The 18771-nt window shown below is 46.4% G+C and overlaps 8 protein-coding genes across 8 annotated transcripts; 3 read left to right on the top strand and 5 right to left on the bottom strand.

Annotated features, from left to right (window-relative positions):
- Positions 1 to 479: 479 nt before the first annotated feature.
- N7517_011408 (uncharacterized protein) lies at positions 480 to 1619 on the top strand (the record flags this gene model as incomplete). Its single annotated transcript, XM_056729131.1, has 1 exon — positions 480 to 1619. One exon carries the CDS (start codon positions 480 to 482, stop codon positions 1617 to 1619), a length of 1140 nt encoding a protein of 379 aa, XP_056574946.1.
- Positions 1620 to 2539: 920 nt separating this feature from the next.
- On the top strand, positions 2540 to 4483 carry N7517_011409 (DUF4470 domain-containing protein; the record flags this gene model as incomplete). Its single annotated transcript, XM_056729132.1, has 7 exons — positions 2540 to 2580; positions 2636 to 2667; positions 2712 to 2894; positions 2952 to 3558; positions 3603 to 3861; positions 3914 to 4212; positions 4285 to 4483. 7 exons carry the CDS (start codon positions 2540 to 2542, stop codon positions 4481 to 4483), a joined length of 1620 nt encoding a protein of 539 aa, XP_056574947.1.
- Positions 4484 to 4901: 418 nt separating this feature from the next.
- Positions 4902 to 5360, bottom strand: N7517_011410 (uncharacterized protein; the record flags this gene model as incomplete). Its single annotated transcript, XM_056729133.1, has 2 exons — positions 4902 to 5025; positions 5086 to 5360. 2 exons carry the CDS (start codon positions 5358 to 5360, stop codon positions 4902 to 4904), a joined length of 399 nt encoding a protein of 132 aa, XP_056574948.1.
- A 1525-nt stretch (positions 5361 to 6885) lies between these two features.
- N7517_011411 (uncharacterized protein) lies at positions 6886 to 7383 on the bottom strand (the record flags this gene model as incomplete). The annotated part of the gene is made up of 3 exons (XM_056729134.1): positions 6886 to 7128; positions 7173 to 7310; positions 7366 to 7383. 3 exons carry the CDS (start codon positions 7381 to 7383, stop codon positions 6886 to 6888), a joined length of 399 nt encoding a protein of 132 aa, XP_056574949.1.
- Positions 7384 to 7681: 298 nt separating this feature from the next.
- Positions 7682 to 8688, bottom strand: N7517_011412 (uncharacterized protein; the record flags this gene model as incomplete). Its single annotated transcript, XM_056729135.1, has 3 exons — positions 7682 to 7936; positions 7994 to 8035; positions 8092 to 8688. 3 exons carry the CDS (start codon positions 8686 to 8688, stop codon positions 7682 to 7684), a joined length of 894 nt encoding a protein of 297 aa, XP_056574950.1.
- Positions 8689 to 10529: 1841 nt separating this feature from the next.
- On the bottom strand, positions 10530 to 11500 carry N7517_011413 (uncharacterized protein; the record flags this gene model as incomplete). The annotated part of the gene is made up of 4 exons (XM_056729136.1): positions 10530 to 10981; positions 11065 to 11071; positions 11133 to 11294; positions 11384 to 11500. 4 exons carry the CDS (start codon positions 11498 to 11500, stop codon positions 10530 to 10532), a joined length of 738 nt encoding a protein of 245 aa, XP_056574951.1.
- Positions 11501 to 11975: 475 nt separating this feature from the next.
- On the bottom strand, positions 11976 to 15394 carry N7517_011414 (DNA-directed DNA polymerase delta POL3; the record flags this gene model as incomplete). Its single annotated transcript, XM_056729137.1, has 3 exons — positions 11976 to 12720; positions 12775 to 14954; positions 15005 to 15394. The coding sequence occupies 3 exons, from the start codon at positions 15392 to 15394 to the stop codon at positions 11976 to 11978; spliced, it is 3315 nt and encodes a 1104-aa protein (XP_056574952.1).
- Positions 15395 to 16317: 923 nt separating this feature from the next.
- On the top strand, positions 16318 to 18681 carry N7517_011415 (putative protein kinase; the record flags this gene model as incomplete). Its single annotated transcript, XM_056729138.1, has 1 exon — positions 16318 to 18681. The coding sequence occupies one exon, from the start codon at positions 16318 to 16320 to the stop codon at positions 18679 to 18681; it is 2364 nt and encodes a 787-aa protein (XP_056574953.1).
- Between the last annotated feature and the right edge of the window lie 90 nt (positions 18682 to 18771).

Consider the following 18771-nt stretch of genomic DNA (forward strand, 5'->3'; position numbering starts at 1 on the left):
ACGTGGCTTTCCCTTTCCGCTGTAGTGCTCACCTCTGCTTTTTGCTTGCGTAAAACTGAGCTCCTAGGAGTAAACTCTGACATGGCAAGGTGTAGTCGCGATTGGAGTAAAGAATGTCTAACACATTAGGTGCACTTCTCTGGGGGAAGTTAATATTGGTAGGATATGCCAAACCTAGGATCTTATCTTTATGGGATTGTGACAGGGACTGGCTAAGTAAGGGGTCTAATCCTTGTAACAATCGCCTAACAATGCCCTCTATTAACCCACCTTCCCTCTCCTCTCTCTCTCTCTCTTTTTGTCAACTCATTCAACCTGGGATAGTCTTGAGTCATATTGTTTCTGAGATATCTTGTCTTATTCACAAATTACATTCAGCGAAAATAAATTGTTGGTTGGACGAGCCAAATTTCCCTTGAACCATCTTTTACTTCTTAAGCCCTTTTGAATCGTTGCTCTGATCGACCTCAATCCCAAATATGGCGTCACCTCAGATAGTGGAGATATTTCCAGGAGACTTTGATGACATCGAAGCAACAAGCGTCTCTATCAATGATGTGATGCATCTGTCTTCATATAATTGGATCGAGGCACGAACGCCGACCATTGCCGTCCCAGGCACTCCAGCTTGTTGGTCTCCCCCGAGAGGCCCCCAGCAAGTCAAAATGGACTCAGGGGTCTATCTTATTGCCGAAAACGCCATTCGTCATCCAACAAGCCCCTTTGAGCCTCTGTTTCGGGCACTTTACCTCGAAAATCCCTCCTTTGATATTCGTTCAGTCGATGTTGTCACCGACCGGAACTGCATCCGACAACTACTTTCGTTCATAAATCCTGGTCTGGAAAAAACTCAACGCTTCACGCTGCACGTAGAGTTAATCAAAAATACGGTGATCATCTGCCGTGTGGAGAAAAAGAAACGACAATACATCAAGCCTGGCCAGCCCAGTGGTTTCGGACACAACTTCGAGAAAAGGTACACGATTCATCAAATCAAGGGTAGCACCAGTCACCACAGAATCATCTCTTATACCTTTGGGGCTCTGAAACTTCTGATTCGTCATGAAACAGATGGATACGTTGCCGCTGGTATAGCGGGACATTCGACTACTGTCAATCAATCAACACACGATCACCTTTCAAGCAAGATGAAATCTGTGTCTCTATCCCAGCCTGGCATTTATCTTTATACCACTCCTCCAGAGTGCAAATTGACCATCAGAAAAGCTGGCGAACCGGTGCCGTTAGCCTCAACCCTCGAGATAAAAACACGAACCATCAAAAGACCTCTTGCAATGAAAGACTTCGCGGCACAATTGTGGATCTCACAAACCCCTAAGCTTGTGCGAGCCTACCATACTGAGGGGAAGTTCCAGCCACCTGAGGTCGAGGATGCGATAGCTGTAGTAAAGAGCTGGGAAGACCTTCATCAAGTCGATTTGAGAAAGCTAGCTGCATTAATCCGTAAGATCATCGAAGTTACAAAGGAGTGTGGTGGGGCTGCCACAATCAAACGAGAGCCCCAAAGCAAGAAATTGACCATTGAAATGGCACACAGAGATAGAATGCTACCTATGGATCTATATGATAAGTGGAATGAAGAGAAGCCAGAACTCTAGCCAGAAAATAGTTCGAATATTATGACCTAAGATTTCTTGATATCACTGTCAGCGTGAATTAGTTCTATTCTATCCAAGATGCCTTGATATTTTCTTACTGCAAACCCCCGATGTAACACAAGCGAGGAAGTACGTGGTATTCTCAACCTCAAGATAAGCCGACAGGAAGCTCGACAGCACAAGCCAAGAAAGCAGCCATGACAGAAAAAGCATTGTATCAAATATGTATATGACTACTCCGTACTAGTAACTATAAATGACAAAAATAGAGAATTTAATCTATGCGCCCGGGTAAAATACCCTCTCAATTTCGCTAAGGCACTGTTCCTATTGGGTGCCAAGTAGATCGCATGCCGTGTCCAGCGCTTACAGGAGAACCACATGCATTCAACTTTAGCTCCGGCATACATCCCAATAGTTATTGAGCCAGATATAGGGTCCCCTAAAGACAATAACGATAACTTACCCTTAAGATACGGATCTAGGTACATCTGACTATTAGTATTCTTGTTGCATATACGCGACACGCCATTCCATCTATTGGTCCCTTTTCGCGCTATCGTGCTAGGGTAGTTGCAAGCTGCTAGTGTTCGACACGCGAGTCATGAGACGCGCCCAACCCCAGGAGAAACATAAAGGCACTAAATATCTTTGGGATTCAAGGATCCACGTCACGTTGATTTTGGGAGATCCAATTATTTCTGACTGTTGGATATCAGACCGTCCTATGGTAAACTATTTGCCAGGCTGAGCGCTTATTTGTCATAAGCCATAGATATAAATACCCTGCTTTCACATAGATTGAATATCAGAGGCTTTTCTCTTCTTCACATCTCTCCTTCATACCGCAAGACTGACAATGAACAATATTGCAAACTTCTTGCCTTGTGCAAATTCATCAGACACTTCAGTCTGTGAAAATGAAGCCAAGTCTGCCTGCAGTGCCTGCAAACTCGTTGCTGTCAGTCCAATTACCTGTCTCTTTCTAATACCGCCTTAATTCTGACGAGAGTTAGTATTGTGGGAAAGACTGTCAGAAGACTCATTGGTCTGTGCATAAGAAGAGTTGCAAGTCTCCATTGAACAAAGCAGACTGGCGTCCTGCGTGGGATCGTGAAGGCCGTGACCCGGCATGGGTCGTAGCCTCGCAATATCTCCATAACACCTTCGGGAATGTAAAGTATCTGTGGGGAAACGCACCAGCCATAGACGTCCTGCAACTGGAAAAGAACGAAAGTCTTCATTATCAAGAAGACATTGCGTTATTATTTGCTGGTTAGTCTTTTGATTTGCGTTGAGGCTAGTGGCCTGTCATTAACATCAACTACATAGCCTCGGGAGACTTGCGAAACGTAGTGAAAACGATCGCAGACCTCCCCAATTCCTTTGAACAAAATCTTCATGTGTCAATCAATGACTTAGATCGTGTGGTTGTTGTGAGGAATGTTATTTTGCTTCTTCTAGCACTCAGCGCGACTGATGCACCTTCGCCAGAGGCCGGCAAGGACGAGGATATCTCTGAAGCTTTGATTCATCTTTGGTATTCCTCTTTTATCACAGAAAGAGTACTTGGTCATTTGCAAAAGAGAGTGATACCCCTCATTAGCGATGCTTGCGACGAGGCCTCCACTTTGCAGCCTGGCGCATTGATGAGCAAGACATGGCATTTTCCACCACGAAAGAGTTTGCGTGTTGAGCTTAGACGAGAGGAGTGGCTTAGAGTCAAAGAATTCTGCGAAGTTCCCGAGACACTAACATACGAAAAAGCTAGGGCCACTCGTGTCTCGGTCACTCTTGCACCTCAAAGAACGGACTATCGGGAAAGGTGGCATTTCAAAGAGCTGTCACCTCCAGTACGCGTAGCAAGGCAACAGTTCCGGGAGGATGGCTTGCTTTTGCCGTTTGGGTACCCCCGAATAGGATTTCATATTCCGAACCCGTATGTCTCACCCGCTATCAAAGGATTTTGCTAACACTGCAAAGAACCATATTTTACGACGGAACCACTTGGCCCATGGATGACAAGGCAGATCCTTTGACAGGATGGTCTATCCAGGAAGTGTATGGTACTAAGACCAGTGCAGCTGCAGATGTGTATGGCAAGCTCTTTGTGCACCTTCGAAAGGTGATGAAGAAGTTTCTCGATCGGCTTTCTATTATGAGTGTCGATTTTGAAATGGTTAACATGGACGCAAAAGAACTTCTACTGCATCTTGCGGAGGATCATTATACGCGGATTGAGGTTAGCACCATCCAACAATAACTCTATACTCTCTATGCTAACTACCTCTAAGGTTTCCAACATTTCCGACGCTGGCTACCTCGGGATACGAGCAACACTTGCAACATTGACACCACTTCTGCAACCACCTGAGAGAAATCCAAATGCCACACTCATCACATTGTTTCTCAATGCAGTGATGGAGATTTCGAAAGCGAATGGCGAAAAGGATTCCATCTCAAATATGAAAAAGCCTATGGAATATTTACCCACACCAGACTGGCTTTCATTTTCAAACCCGCAAGGCGCGGATATGATGAGATTATGGGACTCACGAGCCTTGGTAATGGATGTCAAAAAGCATTTCCAGAAGTAAGTTGACATTTGACATACATGGGCCACATTGAATATTGTTTGTATCCCACATACCTGACAACTCAATAGGTATATGGAGATTCACAGGTTCAATCGAGTCGCCGCCGACTTGAAGGTCGTTTTCAAATCGCGCAATACTATCATTGAAGAGTGGCCAACGCAGTTGAAGCTACAACTGAAGCAAAAAGGTGCCGTGGAGGAGTTCCGCATTCTTTTAGGATCGGACTTTTCTGGCCTTGAGCATTACGTTGAATGGAGGAGGGTGTAATTGACTGGATTGAGAAGCATCAGGCCGCTTTCTTGGTAGATATATTATCGTTAGAGTGTGATACGCCAATAAGAACTTCCCGTCAAATTTGGATTTTCCCTTTCGACAAGTACAGTCATAAATAATTTCAAAAAGATTATAGCGATTTGATCTTAAAATCGACAAATTACATAGGGCAGATCGGTATCTGCCAAGTTGAGAGACAGACTTTGCTCCCTTCGACTAGCTGAGGCACTTCGTAGAGGTACAACTTCACTGCTAGGGCATAATTGAAATTTGTTAGAAGGTTCAGCCTATCATGAACAACTATGTCTAGATATCATTAGAAGTAAACTACTATGTCACATAGACTAGAAATATATGTACATCTCATAATCAACAACCAACCAATAGTCCAGCCTCAATAGTTCTCTGGTATCTAGCAATCGAACTCGATCTTGCACTGAGAGCTAACACCAACTGAAATGCCATAGGCATTACCGTCCTTGGAAGGCTTTTCGCCATCGATATGAGTCTGCGTGGCATAAGAACCGTGGCACTCCCTAAAAAGGAAACAGTCAGAAAATCACAATTCTGTCTTCAAAGCGTAGGAGTGCTCATACGTAAAGTGATTGATATTGCAGCTTGCAGCCCAGCCAAACTTGGCTTCAAGACCTTCGCCTTCAACCCAGGTGAGGTCGGAGCAAACGCCTGGGCATTTCCTACAATTCTTGGACTTGCCGATTTCCTTATCACCCCTATAGAGAGTGACTCCATAGTTGCCGAGCGTTCCGCCTTTTATGGTGGTTTGGTGCTGCCAGCCTATCGCAGAGCATTTCTCTGCTAACACGGCGGGGAGGCAGGATGCCAATAAGAAAATGGCGCCAGTGGTCTTCATATTGAGATGTGAAGATCGGTAGATGGTATCAAGGAGGTTTGTACGGAGGATGAGACTGAGACTGTCCGATAGATATTTGGAATGGGGATTGATAGATTCTAGATAGATGTGCGAATAGCCCTTTATGTACGTTTTGCAGCGGATTAAAAGCATGTGGACTTGACCAGGTTTCGATCTAGAGTACAGCATATATTGGCCCGTGACGTACATCATGTAGATCATATTTTATACCGAGCCGAATGAATCTATGCTATACTCTACACCACTAATATGGGAGTGCCAAGATGGGCCAAGAAGGGGCCGCCAAGCTGGAGCCAGCAACCGGGGGCCGCCAAGATCCAGGGCACTGATACTAGTGCTATAATATGCCTAGGAAACTGAAGATCCCCGCTGTTTTTTCTGTAAGGCACCAGTGCAATGTGAGGTAGTTTGGCGCCGGCTACTCCGAAAAGAAACCCCAAATGATCGTCCTTCTTAGCGCTATAAAGTGCGTAAATTACATCACTGCTAATTTATATAATCTGAGGGGGGAGGTATGCCTTTAATACTAGTTCATAAGGCAGTTAGATCTAATGATATCGTATAAGATCAGACCACTTATTATTATAGGTAGACTTTCCTATTTGAAATATATAAATGCAAAGGGAGCATACTATACTCATGTCTACTGCGAAGGTGTATATCAACTCACACTAGATGAAAGCAGTTAGAGTCTGGAACGGCTCGCATTTGATCTAACTATAAAATGTCTAGGCTTGGGTTGCCCAGTGCTTTCAAAGCCCTACAAGTTTCGATAATCTTTTTGTTTAGACATTCCATTGATCTGCATATCTCATGAGAGCGTGAGATAATTGTATTCTATGGCTATATAACAGTCATAAGTCCACCCGCTACGGGACCCTAGAAGTAGAACGAATCTTAAGCTGAATATGAAAAATTTGACAGTGATGCAATCTTGCAGATCAAACAGGAGCACAATGTTCTCGTTGGTCACAATGTAACAGTGAGCAAGTTCTAGAAGGATTTTGACACCGATGACGATCTATTGGCGAGTTATTATGCAGGGCTCTCTCCTTCAAATTAGGAATCTACAAGCTTACAGGAAAAGCAATCTAATTGGAAAATGATATTGGTTTATTTAAAAATACATCCAAACTGTTCCCGAAACAAAAAGTCTCCCAACGACCATGGCATCGCGAGAGACCCCTTGATCGAGAACGGTACATTCCAAATCCCTCCAATTATCACATCTGGAAAGCTGTGAGATCCTCAACGACCATGGCATCGCGAGAACCCCCAAACCAACCAAATCCCATACATCCAAGTGTTCCAACACCAAGAACCTCCCACGACCATGGCATCGCGAGAGATCCTTGATAGAGGACGGTACATGAAAATTCCTTCCAAGTATATCCCATCTGGAAAGCCGAGAGACTCTCAACGACCATGGCATCGCGAGAGCCTCCCAGCCAACCAAGTCTAGTACATGGAAATTCTCTCATATCCAATATCAAACCCATGTATATCACTCCCAAAATAAACAAAAGATGAGAAATGTGCCAGCACGTCCCAAAACAGATGATATCAAATGGCAAGACCCCTCATTCGAGCCGTGGGATGAAGCGTAGATGGCTTCTTTGATGTCGACGATGATGTTGGTGTTTCTGTCGATGTTGTTGATGATGATGTCTTCATCCTGACGGGGCCATGGGAAAACCCGGCAACCCTTGTTGGGTGCTCGGTAAAAACCATGACCAGGACTGCAGTTCTAAATACAGGTTCCTTTATATCATTCCTCCATTGCACATATACCAATTCGAATCCTTTTCCTCCGAGCTTCTTCTCGGCTTGGATCTGGTCCTCCCAATGGACGGGCAGGCTTTGCACCGTCAACACCAGGACCAGATGCGGGTCATGTTGTGTGTCTCTGTAGACGAAGTCTTCTGTGCCCTACTCTGGGGGGGCTGTCACCCGTCACGGACGGTTCGTACCCAATTAGAAATACCCAGAGGTCTTGGGGCATGTCCAATGTCGGTGGATGGCCCTACTCTGGGGGGTTGTCACCCGTCATGGACGGTTCGTACCCAATTGGAGAAACCCAGAGGTCTTGGGGCGTGTCCAGATGTCGGTGGATGGTGATTGTTGTGGACATGTGTGTGACTTCGTTGTGGACGACAGGTTGCTGATGATGTTGTTCTTTCTTTCGGCGACTAGAACAGGGTTGGCTAGGCCGCTGTCTAGTGGAGCTTAATTGGGGATGTAGCTACTGTTGGGGTCCAACTGAGTAGCAATCCTGAGCATGGTCTCGGCCTGTTATGGTGTTAACGAAAGTATTCACACTCGGGGTTTCCTTGCAACTTTGGAGAACTGATGATCTTGGGATGAACAGCTGGGGGGTAGAAAGTTGCGGGACGGAAAACGGGATGACGGAAAGTGGGATTGAAAGCAGAGGGGTGGAAATTAGGTTGCTGGAAAGCAGGCTGATGGAAAGCAACGGGGTTGAGTTGGAAAGGGGAAAGGGGAGGACTAACAATTTCCTTGACTGCAAGAGCACCCATGGTGAAGGCTTCGATCCTCTGTAAAGAAGTTAGTGCATGTTGCAGACCATGTGCTGCTTGCCAGATATCACTCACTGGATCTGGAAGCGGTGGTGCGTCGGGCATCTCGATGTCATTCTATATACAATGTTAGTAACTAATCTTTTACAAAATAGATGGGTGTATTAACTTACTGGCTCATCAGATGGCGCCTCAATCATCTCAATGTCGATCTTGTAATTCAGAGTAGGCATGTGTTGTTGGGCAGGCATAGGCGGTGGTGCGGCACGAGAGAAGTTGGGGTTATAGTTCTTCCCCTTGTAATTTGGATTGAAGTTTTTGCCTTTGTAGTTTCCATTGCCATTGCCGTTGACAGTGCGTGGGTTGCTGTTGTTGTTCCAATGATTGCCATTGAGATTGCCAGTGTTGTTGTTGTGAGCAGTGCTCCACTGGTTGGCGTTGTAGTCGTTGTGACCGTTGTTCCACTGGTTGCCATTGAAATTGGCATTGCCATTGTGGTGGTTGTTGTTGTTGTTCTTCCAGGGCTTGTTTCCACCGTTTCGATGGCTGTTCCACTGGTCGCCATTGCCATTGGCATTGCCGTTCCGAGAGTTGTTCCACTGGTTGGCATTGCCATTGCCGTTTCCAGGTCTGTTCCGTTGATAGTTGTTATTGCCATTGTTGTTCCGTTGGCGGTTGACATTGGCATTGTAATTGTTGTTTGCACGACCGTTGCCCTGGTAAGACCTGGGCCCGGTGGGCGTAGAAGAGGAGTTGCCGTTGTAATTCATCTTTTCGTTCCGTATACCAAAGCTTTGATGGGCGTTTGGACTACCACAACCTGATTCTCGGGAGAAGTTCCGTGCAAGCGAGGTCATTCAGCTCAACTTCCAAAAGCCGGATTTCAACTTGAAAGATGCCCAGCGGGTCCTCTCTTTTTGGCTTGTTTTTTTCCCTTGGCTGGGCTATTGGTTTCTTCTCGACCCCTGTGGATTTATTTTGTGGTTTTGTGGAATTTTGGGGGGAGGAATGTCTATTGTTTGCCTTCAGCTGGGATACTTCACCTCAAGAGGCCGGTGACACCTCCAAGTCCGACGATTAAAGACAGCCTCCTGACCCTGGCACCTTACAGGGTTGGTTGGGCGATGGAATGGAGTGGAGTATAGATTTTTGATAAGATGTAAGATGATTTTGGTATGTTGATGACCCCAGGGTGAGGTGAAGAAGGAAGGAAAAAGGGGAGTCGACGGGGGGCCAGAGGGAGTTTATAACCCCAAGCTGGAGTACTAAACCAATATCGGAAGTGTTCTGAATTCGTTCACGGAGATATTATATTAAATTCTTTGGATTCGTAAAAGTTAATATCTAAGGGCAAGTTGATCTTTTATACTAGATCCCATGATATATGGGGAGGCAGGCTGTTATATGTCGAGCCTAAAGGAGAGTCGGAGTGAGAAGCAAAAGCAAACAATAGACCATTGTTAGCGATAAAGGGAGACGGACAAAGAAACTTCAGTTCTTCAACTTTGGGTCAATCATTTGAGGTCTTTGGGCATTTTTTTCAGAGATCCGGAGCCCAAGATGGAATCGGACTATGGTTGAAATTAATGCAGAGGGCACATGGATGCAGAACCAAATATATCTAAATGTCAATACATGCCACAATTTTGGAACCCAGGCAAAGAAAAAGCTTTCAAATGTCTTGTGATTCATACCTTCATCCTGCTGTCGGAGCATAGCGGAAGTATCACTGTGTCGGAGCACTGAATGCACTGAATTGACAGGCAAATTTCGGGGCATCACGGGTCGAGTCAAAGACAAAGACCTCAAATGTTATTTGAGAATAAAGAACTTTAAATTCTTTCTGCAGAGAATGGCTTTCTTCTGTATAAAGCCTTTGATATGTCAACTATACCTAATTCGGAACCGGAACAAAATGTCACCTCGAGAATAATTTTGATGCATAAAGCAATAGGAAAGTTTCAGAGAACAAAAGTAGAACCGGTCAAGTCACTCATTCCTTGTTGATGTAGGTCTTACTCGGATGCCATATTTGTGTATAGAAATGAAAAGAAGACCTCTCTTATATATGATGTCGAAGGTCCACGACTTAGGGTTTAGCTAAGCTCCTAGTCCGTTTTAAGTAACTGGAGGGTCTTCTCTCATCCGTCAGAAATATGCAGCGTATACAACGCATACACCGGAGCCCGTCTATATGAGTTCGATCCATCTATGATCTCGCCCTCCTACATATAGTTTTTAGTCTACGCTTACACGTCTCGTGAGCTCTCAGGATTGACCTACCTTCGAGTCTACAATCTCTCCACTCGCATCAAACTGCCTTTGCTGGGAAACACCAGAGGCTACCTACAGATGGCTGTAACATCTTGATTGATAGAATCTCTACCTGGACAAGGGTCAACAGGACAGAAAAAATGAACTCTCACCGAGTAGTTGGAATTCCTAAGAATAGTTTCAGTAAGAACTGGTCAAACTGTCGCTCAAGGTAGGCCTCATTGCCCCTTCCCGAATGTTTGAAATCCACCAGTAGTCAACCACAATCCCGATAGAAATAAAATGAAATCAAGTAACGGACCAGCATCACTCATGATCTCCTTCAAATCCTTGCTTTTTAAGGTGATTTGCGTGGTTTCTTCTTCGCAGAATCCACATCATTGTCCACCAAATCCCCATGTCTCTTGTGCGCATTCGTCACCATAAGCCGTTTCTTCCGAGGCCCGGATGCAATAGATGCTTCGCCGTCATTCGAGACGAGACTGTCACGCTTGCGCTTATTCGGCTTGGGGTTTTCTTTCCTACGACGCTGCTCTTCCTTGATTTTCAGCCGTCGCTGGACTTCTGCTGATATATCCTCTGTTCCAAGTGATGTAGACGTGAATTCTCCATCTTGCTCAGTTGTGGGCTGGGAGGAAGAGTCGCGGTGTCGTTTAGGGGCTCGCATTTCGTCTGTGGGTTCGGGACAAGCTGTCTCATTGTCTCGAGACACTCTGCGTCTTTTCTTGCGAGTATTGGCCTCTGTGTCAGTTGATGTGGGGTTGGAGGAGGTTGAGGGTATGGCATTTTCTAAGGATGTCATGTCAATTCCTGTCTTTATTGCTCGGTAAAAGGTGGGGTAGGTTGATTCCGGGGATGTTGGTGGAACTTACTGCTCATCTAAAGGTGTAACAGTCAGTTATAAGACCAAGAAAAACCAATTTTTGAGCAGAGTACTCACCATATGCTTTCTAGCCATCTTTAGCTGGTTCATCGCCAGTACTGTTTTGTTCACCATTGACGAGACGGTCTGGAAGCCATTGGCCTCTGGAGCAATCTGCTCCTTCACCATGCTCAGCATTTCAAGGTGAGAGCAGAGGACGGCTTCATGACGGGAGAAGATCTAGTAAAGAAAAAGCCGGTCAGTTACAGTTCACATTCCTGAAAATGTCCATATTTTCAGTTCGCGCTTTGCGCCAAAAAAACACGTACCTCCGACCAAGGGATTGGCGTGTCATTTGCATTGGAACTGGCCTTGGAATCGGCGTTGGCATCGTCAACTTCATCCTCCACAGTTGGATTCATGGTGGGCTTAGACTTGGAAGTCATGTTGAAATTGAAGATCGGCAGCTTCTCCACGCCAAGACTTCGGCTTTGCAGATGACGCGCTTCCGGGCTTTAAGTACACGACAGAGGAAAGAGAGATATTGACCCGGTTTACTTGGGATTTGTTATTCAATCTGATAGAGTTCGACGGTCTATTGTCCCTATTGTTTATTTTTACACATTTATTGTGTATTTTCCCTATTGTCTATCGTATTTACACTCGGTCTATAGCCTCACCAGACCTCGCTAGCAACTTAAATAACCCGAGAAACTGACAATAGTATACCAATGACCTTGGAAAAGATGCAAAAAGAAATGAGCCACTCGAAGGTGACCCCAACTGGTTATTATTTCAATCTCGTTGTACATTATTTTCAAGCTCCAACGCCATTCATCCATGCTCGAGGCCTAACCATATCACCAAAAAATCCAGCTATCCAAGAAAAGAATAAGTCATACAATGGAGAACGCTCTCCTATTACCAAGCACCAGCATCAAAGTCGAATCGAGACAGGTCTTTCTGTGAATCTTCGACATCTTTCTTGGCTTTCATGCGCATGTAGAAGATCGGACAGTCACGGGATGAACAAATGACCTCACAGTGAAGACTGCCTTGGCATCGCTGGCACTGAGTCCACAGACGCCCGAATCGGACCTCTAGATCGGAGACCTTAGTAAGGGTTTTTGTGTAAAGTTCACCGAGGCGGGGGCGGCAGTTCGAGCAGACGGCACCCTCCATCTCGTCCTTGCTAGAAAGGGGCTTCTTGCAGCCCATGCAGGTCTGTGTTTTCTTGGCGAACTTCATCAGGCCGCCCAAGTTCGACGCCGCTTTGGTGATAGACCGTGTATGCTCGCCAGTGAGCAACTGGCCTGCCTTCTTCTCACCCAAGATGGGTTCGAAGATACGATTGAGTGGATTGGTAAGCTGATTGTCGAGGTAGTATTTGGTGTCAATGGGAATATTGTTTTCCAAAACGAAGATGGGATCTTCTGCTCGTTCGTAGCCCTTCGAATCACTAGCACCCTTGATCATGACGTATGCCACACGATCACCAAGTGTTGGTGCAGAACCTGCGTCACGCTTGTGCATGCGCTCAGCAAGTTCGACGTGTGCCTGCTTTCCTGCATAGTCCTCTTTGCGCTTTGATAGCGCTTTTGTGATGACTAGTTTCGACATATCAATCTTGTTCTGGAGAAGATCCGAAATGGTGGCTTTGACGTAGCTAGATATTATGTTAGTTTATTGATAGCTTGGTTTGAGGGGTACCACAACGTACTCTTGGGCACCATCGAGGTCTCGGTCAATCAGAATTTTGTTCAACACGGTTTCGATGACATTTTGAACCATCAGGCAGTTATCACGTCGGACGGTCTCAATACCCTTCGTGTCCATCTTGTCGGGTTTGTCGGGGTTTGTCCAGTACAGTCCAGCGTATCGCTTCTTGTTGATCAAAAGATAAGGGAAGTATACTTTCTCGAATTCAAGCTTGATGGGGCTGATGAACTTCGAAGAGACAAAGTCGGCTGCTTCTTGGCCAAGCTTCATCGCATCTGCCAGTTCGGCGACGCCGAATTTGACCATAACGGAATCGGTATCACCGTAGATGACTTCAGCATCATGAGAGTAGCCGTTGGCGATGGTGTAGCGTGCTTCTACCTCTTGCTTCGTCTTCTCAATCATCTGGCGGCCATAACTGGTCGTACTACTGGCAATGGGAAGACAAGGCAGTTTACCCACAGTGGCACCCGTCAGACCGTAAACACTGTTTGCGCTGATCTTCAAAGCGAGTTGACGACCATTCAGCACTGCCTTTTTGAAAGAATCGGTCTCGGTAGCCAACTCCTTCTTCGCGCGCTTTCTTGCCCCCAACAGCTCTTCGAGAATCTGGGACAAAAGGCCTTTGCGAACTTTGGTTGTGCAAAACATGTCTCCGTTTGGAGTAACAATGTAATCCTCATCCTTTTTCAGGTTCAATTTCTCAACACTGCTCTTGTTGAGCAAGGTCGTGTAACAGAGGTTGTGTGCTTGGATGATCGAGGGGTATAGTGATGCGAAATCGAGGGTTGCAACGGGCACACCATAGTATCCTCGCTTCGGCTCGATAACAGTGGCACCTTCGTAGTCTTGCTCGTCCTGAGACTTTGAATTGGGAATAACGAGTTGCTGCTCTCGAGCTTTGCGGAACAGTTGACTGATGAACTTGACTTGTTGTCCTCGAGACAAGAGGAAATTAAACGGTACACCCGTGACTCTTGCCATTTCTGTGTAGTTGACCAGGCACATCAATTTGTCCATTAATCGTTGTGGGAGATATGCATCTTTCAGACAGTACACTGCCAGTCGTCGTCTCGAATCGGGGGTACCGTTGAACAGCTCAGTAATCATCGTGTGGTGAACGTCTTCCTTTTGCTCCTTCAAAAACTCGTATGATACGGAATTAAGGGTGTAACTTCTCAACTGGTGATCTCTTTGGACCAATTGGAGAAGATCAAGTTGAATTCTGCCGTTTGTATTCGTCGCTTTCGTGTCCCGGTTGCCCATTTGCTTGCTCGAAAAGTTTGCATCCTTGGCCTCTGTCTTGAAACCCTTCAGTCTGGTCCAATATGGGAACCCAGTGCATTTCAAATGCTTGGCGCGATCGAGTAGGTATGGGAAATCGAAGTTGGCAATGTTGTATCCGATAATAACGTCGGGGTCTACCTTTTCCACGAAATCGCGCCAGGCGTCGAGCATCTTCTCTTCCTTTTGAAATTCAAGGATTTGGGTATTGACGATGAGACTGCAGGTATCGAGGACAAAGACGTTTCTGATAAATGGTTTCGTTTCTCCGTATCGAGTAACAACGTTGGCGATTTGGATAACGGGGTCCATGTTAGGCTCCGGGAAGATACCTTTCCGCCCGGCACACTCAATATCAAAGGAGAGGACGCGAAGAGGTGCCATTTTAGCCCATTCTCCATTTGGTGGATGAGCTACCATGTGGCGATAGTCGACACAGGCTTCAATTTGGCAGTTGGACAACCGTTGATTCTGTGCAAGAAGACGATATTTCCCAGCCATTGCCTCGACCCAAGACATTCCAGCCAGCCCAGTGTCAATCATAAAGCGCAAAAGGTATTGAATACTGTCAAATGTGAGGATTCCATCTGCGCCGCTCCACATGCCCTTGTAGTTCATGCTTCCACTGCCAGTCTCCAACGCACTTCGCAACCGAGCGGCCATTTTTGGCTCAGTGACCGTAATTTTAATATAATAACTCTTTTGATTACCTTGAAATCCGTAGATATTCTCGCGCATTGTGAGCTGAACGGAGGAGATCGCAGTGAAGCTCTGGCCTAGCTTTTGCTCTAGGAAATGTTTGTAAGGGTCGCAATCCGCTTTGGTGAAGCTGACAGGAGCAGCGATGTAGAGGTAGTGTTCAAAGCCGGTGACATGAAGGCAAACCGATTGTCCGGTCTAAGAATACTGTTAGATATGAAACCCCAGCGAATGGCAAATAAATTTACCTCGGTGACGCCGAAAAGCCGAATGGCAGGCTTGCCCATCAGCATTGCTTCTTCCGCGTCAATCTGTTGGAAACAGATGTTTTCCTTGGTTTCATCGAAATCACCAAGCGAGGGACGTTCCCATTGCTGGTCTTTCTCCGAGTTGTTCTCCTTCAACTCGCCGATATCCTGCGTCAACTTTTCCAGTACCTCCTCCTCGAATTGACTTTTCTGTGGTTGAGTTGAGCCAATCTTTCGCCGGGCGATCTGTGAGGATGGCGTAAACTTCACAGATGGTTCATTGTCGAGTTTCCGCTTTTTGAGACCGCTAGCAGATTTCAAAATACCGTTGGAATTATTGGCGGCATCGCCCAGCACCCGCTTCTGTGGGGGGATGGTAGCTTCAGGCATGGCGGCAACTTAAAGGCCGAGGCTCAGCAAGTCGCAGTCAATTTTGTGGGAAAGAGGATGGGTTGGGAGGGGATTCGTAAACTCGGGAATATGTTGAGCGGGCAACTCCTAGTGGAAGTCGCGCTATCGCGCCTTCGACGTGACGTTTACGCGTGAGAGTCACGTGCGATAAGATAGGCTAAATTGAAGCAGAGATTCGGGGTGATTTGATTGGTCGAAAGGTGAAGAGGTCGAGGATATACACGTTTAGCTCTCGATGTTTCTTTTTTATTGGAGATTCTCGTGTTATATGCGAATAGTCAGTAATGTATGTATGTTATATAGAGAGCTACATTGAGCAGATATGTGTGGCCTTTCATCTATACTTTCAAGACCCAACGTGTTCGGAAACGGATGACTCGCCTCCCTGGGCTTGGCATCGAATGACTCCAGGCTTGATCCTAAGCCAAGTCTTTGTCTACTTCTTCACGTTTATTTGCCAATTTCCCTGTACAATCCCTGACTCCAACATCCCTTCGAGTCTTCTGCCAAGAGCTGCATGCCCCACGCCCTGCTAGAGACATTCTAGTAGAACCCAATGGAAGCTTGAGTCAATGATCGCCCCGGGATTCTATGACATGTTTACATCCTTTTGATCTCAAGCTCAACGTGTCATCTCCGTCTGATTAATTGACACCTGTTTATTTCTGTCATTCTTTCAGTTTCACGTCGTTGTCTTGGTCAAAGAGCTTCCATTTTTACTGCGGGGCAACCTTCAGCCCAACTTTCCGGAGGCAACACGATTTATACCGACCTATGGACCTGTCTTTTTTCCCTTCTTCTTTTCTTGAATTTATTATACTTCACCTTTTGCCAATGGCGCCGGTGCAGCACTGATTCGATTCTTCATTGCGTGTGCTATTAGAATGAAAAGTGTTATCAATATGTCGATGTTCCGATCAGCAGCAGAAATATCATCGTCGGACTCGGATCCCGACTCCGATTCAGAACAAAATCAAATCCAGGAATCTGGGTCATCAACTCCTCGACATGTTACAGATAATCAATCCCGCAGCCCGAGGAAGGAAAAGACCAAGCAAGTTCCGAAAGACTCGGATTCTACAGATCCAGACTCTTCGATCTCGTTCGACGATAGATCAGCATTACCACAGGACTTGGTTGATGTAAATGTTGATCAACATGCAAATGTGATGACAGCCGCACTCTTGGAATTTTACTGTCAGAGTCGAGCAGCAGACATTCTCAATGCTCAACGTGGCTCAAATAAGCCGTTCAGTCGACACAGTCCCGAAGCTCAGTACCTTGGCAAGAAACTATACAAATTCAAATCACAGTTCCTGTCGACCCATGGTATCTTGGCCGACGGCATTGACAGAGAGGAAATGGGGCCAAGTAGACAGAGTTATCGGGATAACCTTGACTTGCTCGGTATATCTGCCCTTGAGGAGATGAATTTCCATGAACCCCACGGACGGTCTCCCGCAATTGGCTCTGGCGAGGATCTCCCCTTAATCTCAAAAGCTTGGATAAAGAATCCCAGCGTTGAAGATGCGGAGAGTCCTACTCTGTTCCGGCGGAACACCGAACCAAATCCAGCGTTTAGGAAACAGCTTCCTCCTGCTAGTAAGGTGGATTTTATTCCAACGGTTCCCCGTGCGACAATGAACCTCCCGAACCCCTCGATTCCCCTATTTGGTAGTTCACCTGTAGGGGTTCCGCTTTTCCATTCTCCCACAGCCCCACCATATAATCAGCTGTCGAGATATTCCGTCGAATTCCAGGAGCTCAAGATATTGGGCCGCGGGTCCTTCGGTGAAGTATACCACGTCACCAACCACATAGACGGACAAGACTATGCCGTCAAGAAAATCCCACTCAGCCAAAGACGACTTGAACAGCTGCAATTTGGAGGTCAAAATCAGCTCGAGGTTATCATGAAGGAAATTCGAACACTTGCCCGTCTTGAGCATACCAATATCGTTCGATACTATGGGGCATGGGTCGAGCAGGCCCATCACTCACACCCACCGGCCGAATACCCTTCTCACACAGAATGTGATGAGTCGCAAAACAGCGTGTCCTCTCCGGGTATCCCGAACGAGTCAAGCATGGGAATCGTCTTCGGATATTCTGAAAGCTCAGATCCCGAGTCCCAGTCAAGCTCTCTGCCTGAAGATCATAGCTTCGCCGAGAGCATTCAACGCTGGGACAGTCGTGCGACTAGCTCGTCTCATCGGTCAAAGAAAAGTTCACGGAGAGGACTGGACGAGGAAGATGATGATATTGAATCCATTCCCCGTACCTTCGACGGGAACACTTCTGTTGGCCAAACTTCCACTTTTGGAGATACCGATGACATATTCACTGATGGTCTGAGTCAAGACCAGTCTAAACTTCAAGTTCAACCCCGTTCCCGGCCTGGTCAGCAACCCCCCGCGGTCATTCTCCACATTCAAATGTCACTTCATCCTATTTCACTCGGCGCGTATCTGAACCCTCAAGCCGCTCCGAAATATGATGGATGTTCACTTGCCAGGCGCCATTGCTTCCACCTACTGCCCTCACTGAAGCTCATGATGGACATTGTTTCGGGTGTTGAGTATCTGCACTCAAAGGGAATTGTGCATCGTGACTTGAAGCCTGCAAATATCTTCCTGTGTGCACCAGAGAACAGCACAGCAGATATATGCGCCGCGTGCAGCTCCGGCGAATCTTCTCCCGTCCAGTTCTGTCGTCCTCGCATCGGGGACTTTGGTCTCGTGGCAGACATCTCCCACATCAACGAGGCGGCACAGGGCACTATGACACCATTCCGAGAGGGTCCAAATATACAGCGGGTAGTTGGAACCGAGTTCTATCGTCCTCCAGCCAATCTATCTGCGCCTTCAACTAACCCGAGCTCACCGGTGGATTACTTTGACGAATACAAGATTGATGAAAAGCTCGATGTATACGCCCTTGGTGTCATTCTCTTCGAGACTGTTTATCGTTTGAACACTAAGATGGAAAGACAATTCGTCTTGAATGACCTGACTCGCGGATCAGGTCAAGATCCCTCTGAGCGCACCATTTTCCCTGCAGACTTCGCCGCCAAGGTCGATTATGGCTCAGTCGTGCTGGACAATGGAACCACAGTCGCGGATTCTCTCATGAAATGTATGAAAGGAATGTTGGAACCCAAATCACAGCAGCGGTGGACCTGCCAGGATGTCAAGGAGCATTTGCGGGCAATGAAGAAAGCGGTTCGCCGATACGAGGAAACGCAGGAAAAGGAAAAGGACCAATGAGCTTGGATTCTAATACCATATACCCAAATAATAATGATAGAAATGCATAACTCCCCTCTATGAAGCACAAAATGATCGGCATTCGGGCCT

Source organism: Penicillium concentricum (assembly GCF_028827145.1).
Source record: "Penicillium concentricum strain IBT 3081 chromosome Unknown utg000006l_segment0_segment0, whole genome shotgun sequence".
NCBI classification, from domain to species: Eukaryota; Fungi; Ascomycota; class Eurotiomycetes; order Eurotiales; family Aspergillaceae; genus Penicillium; species Penicillium concentricum.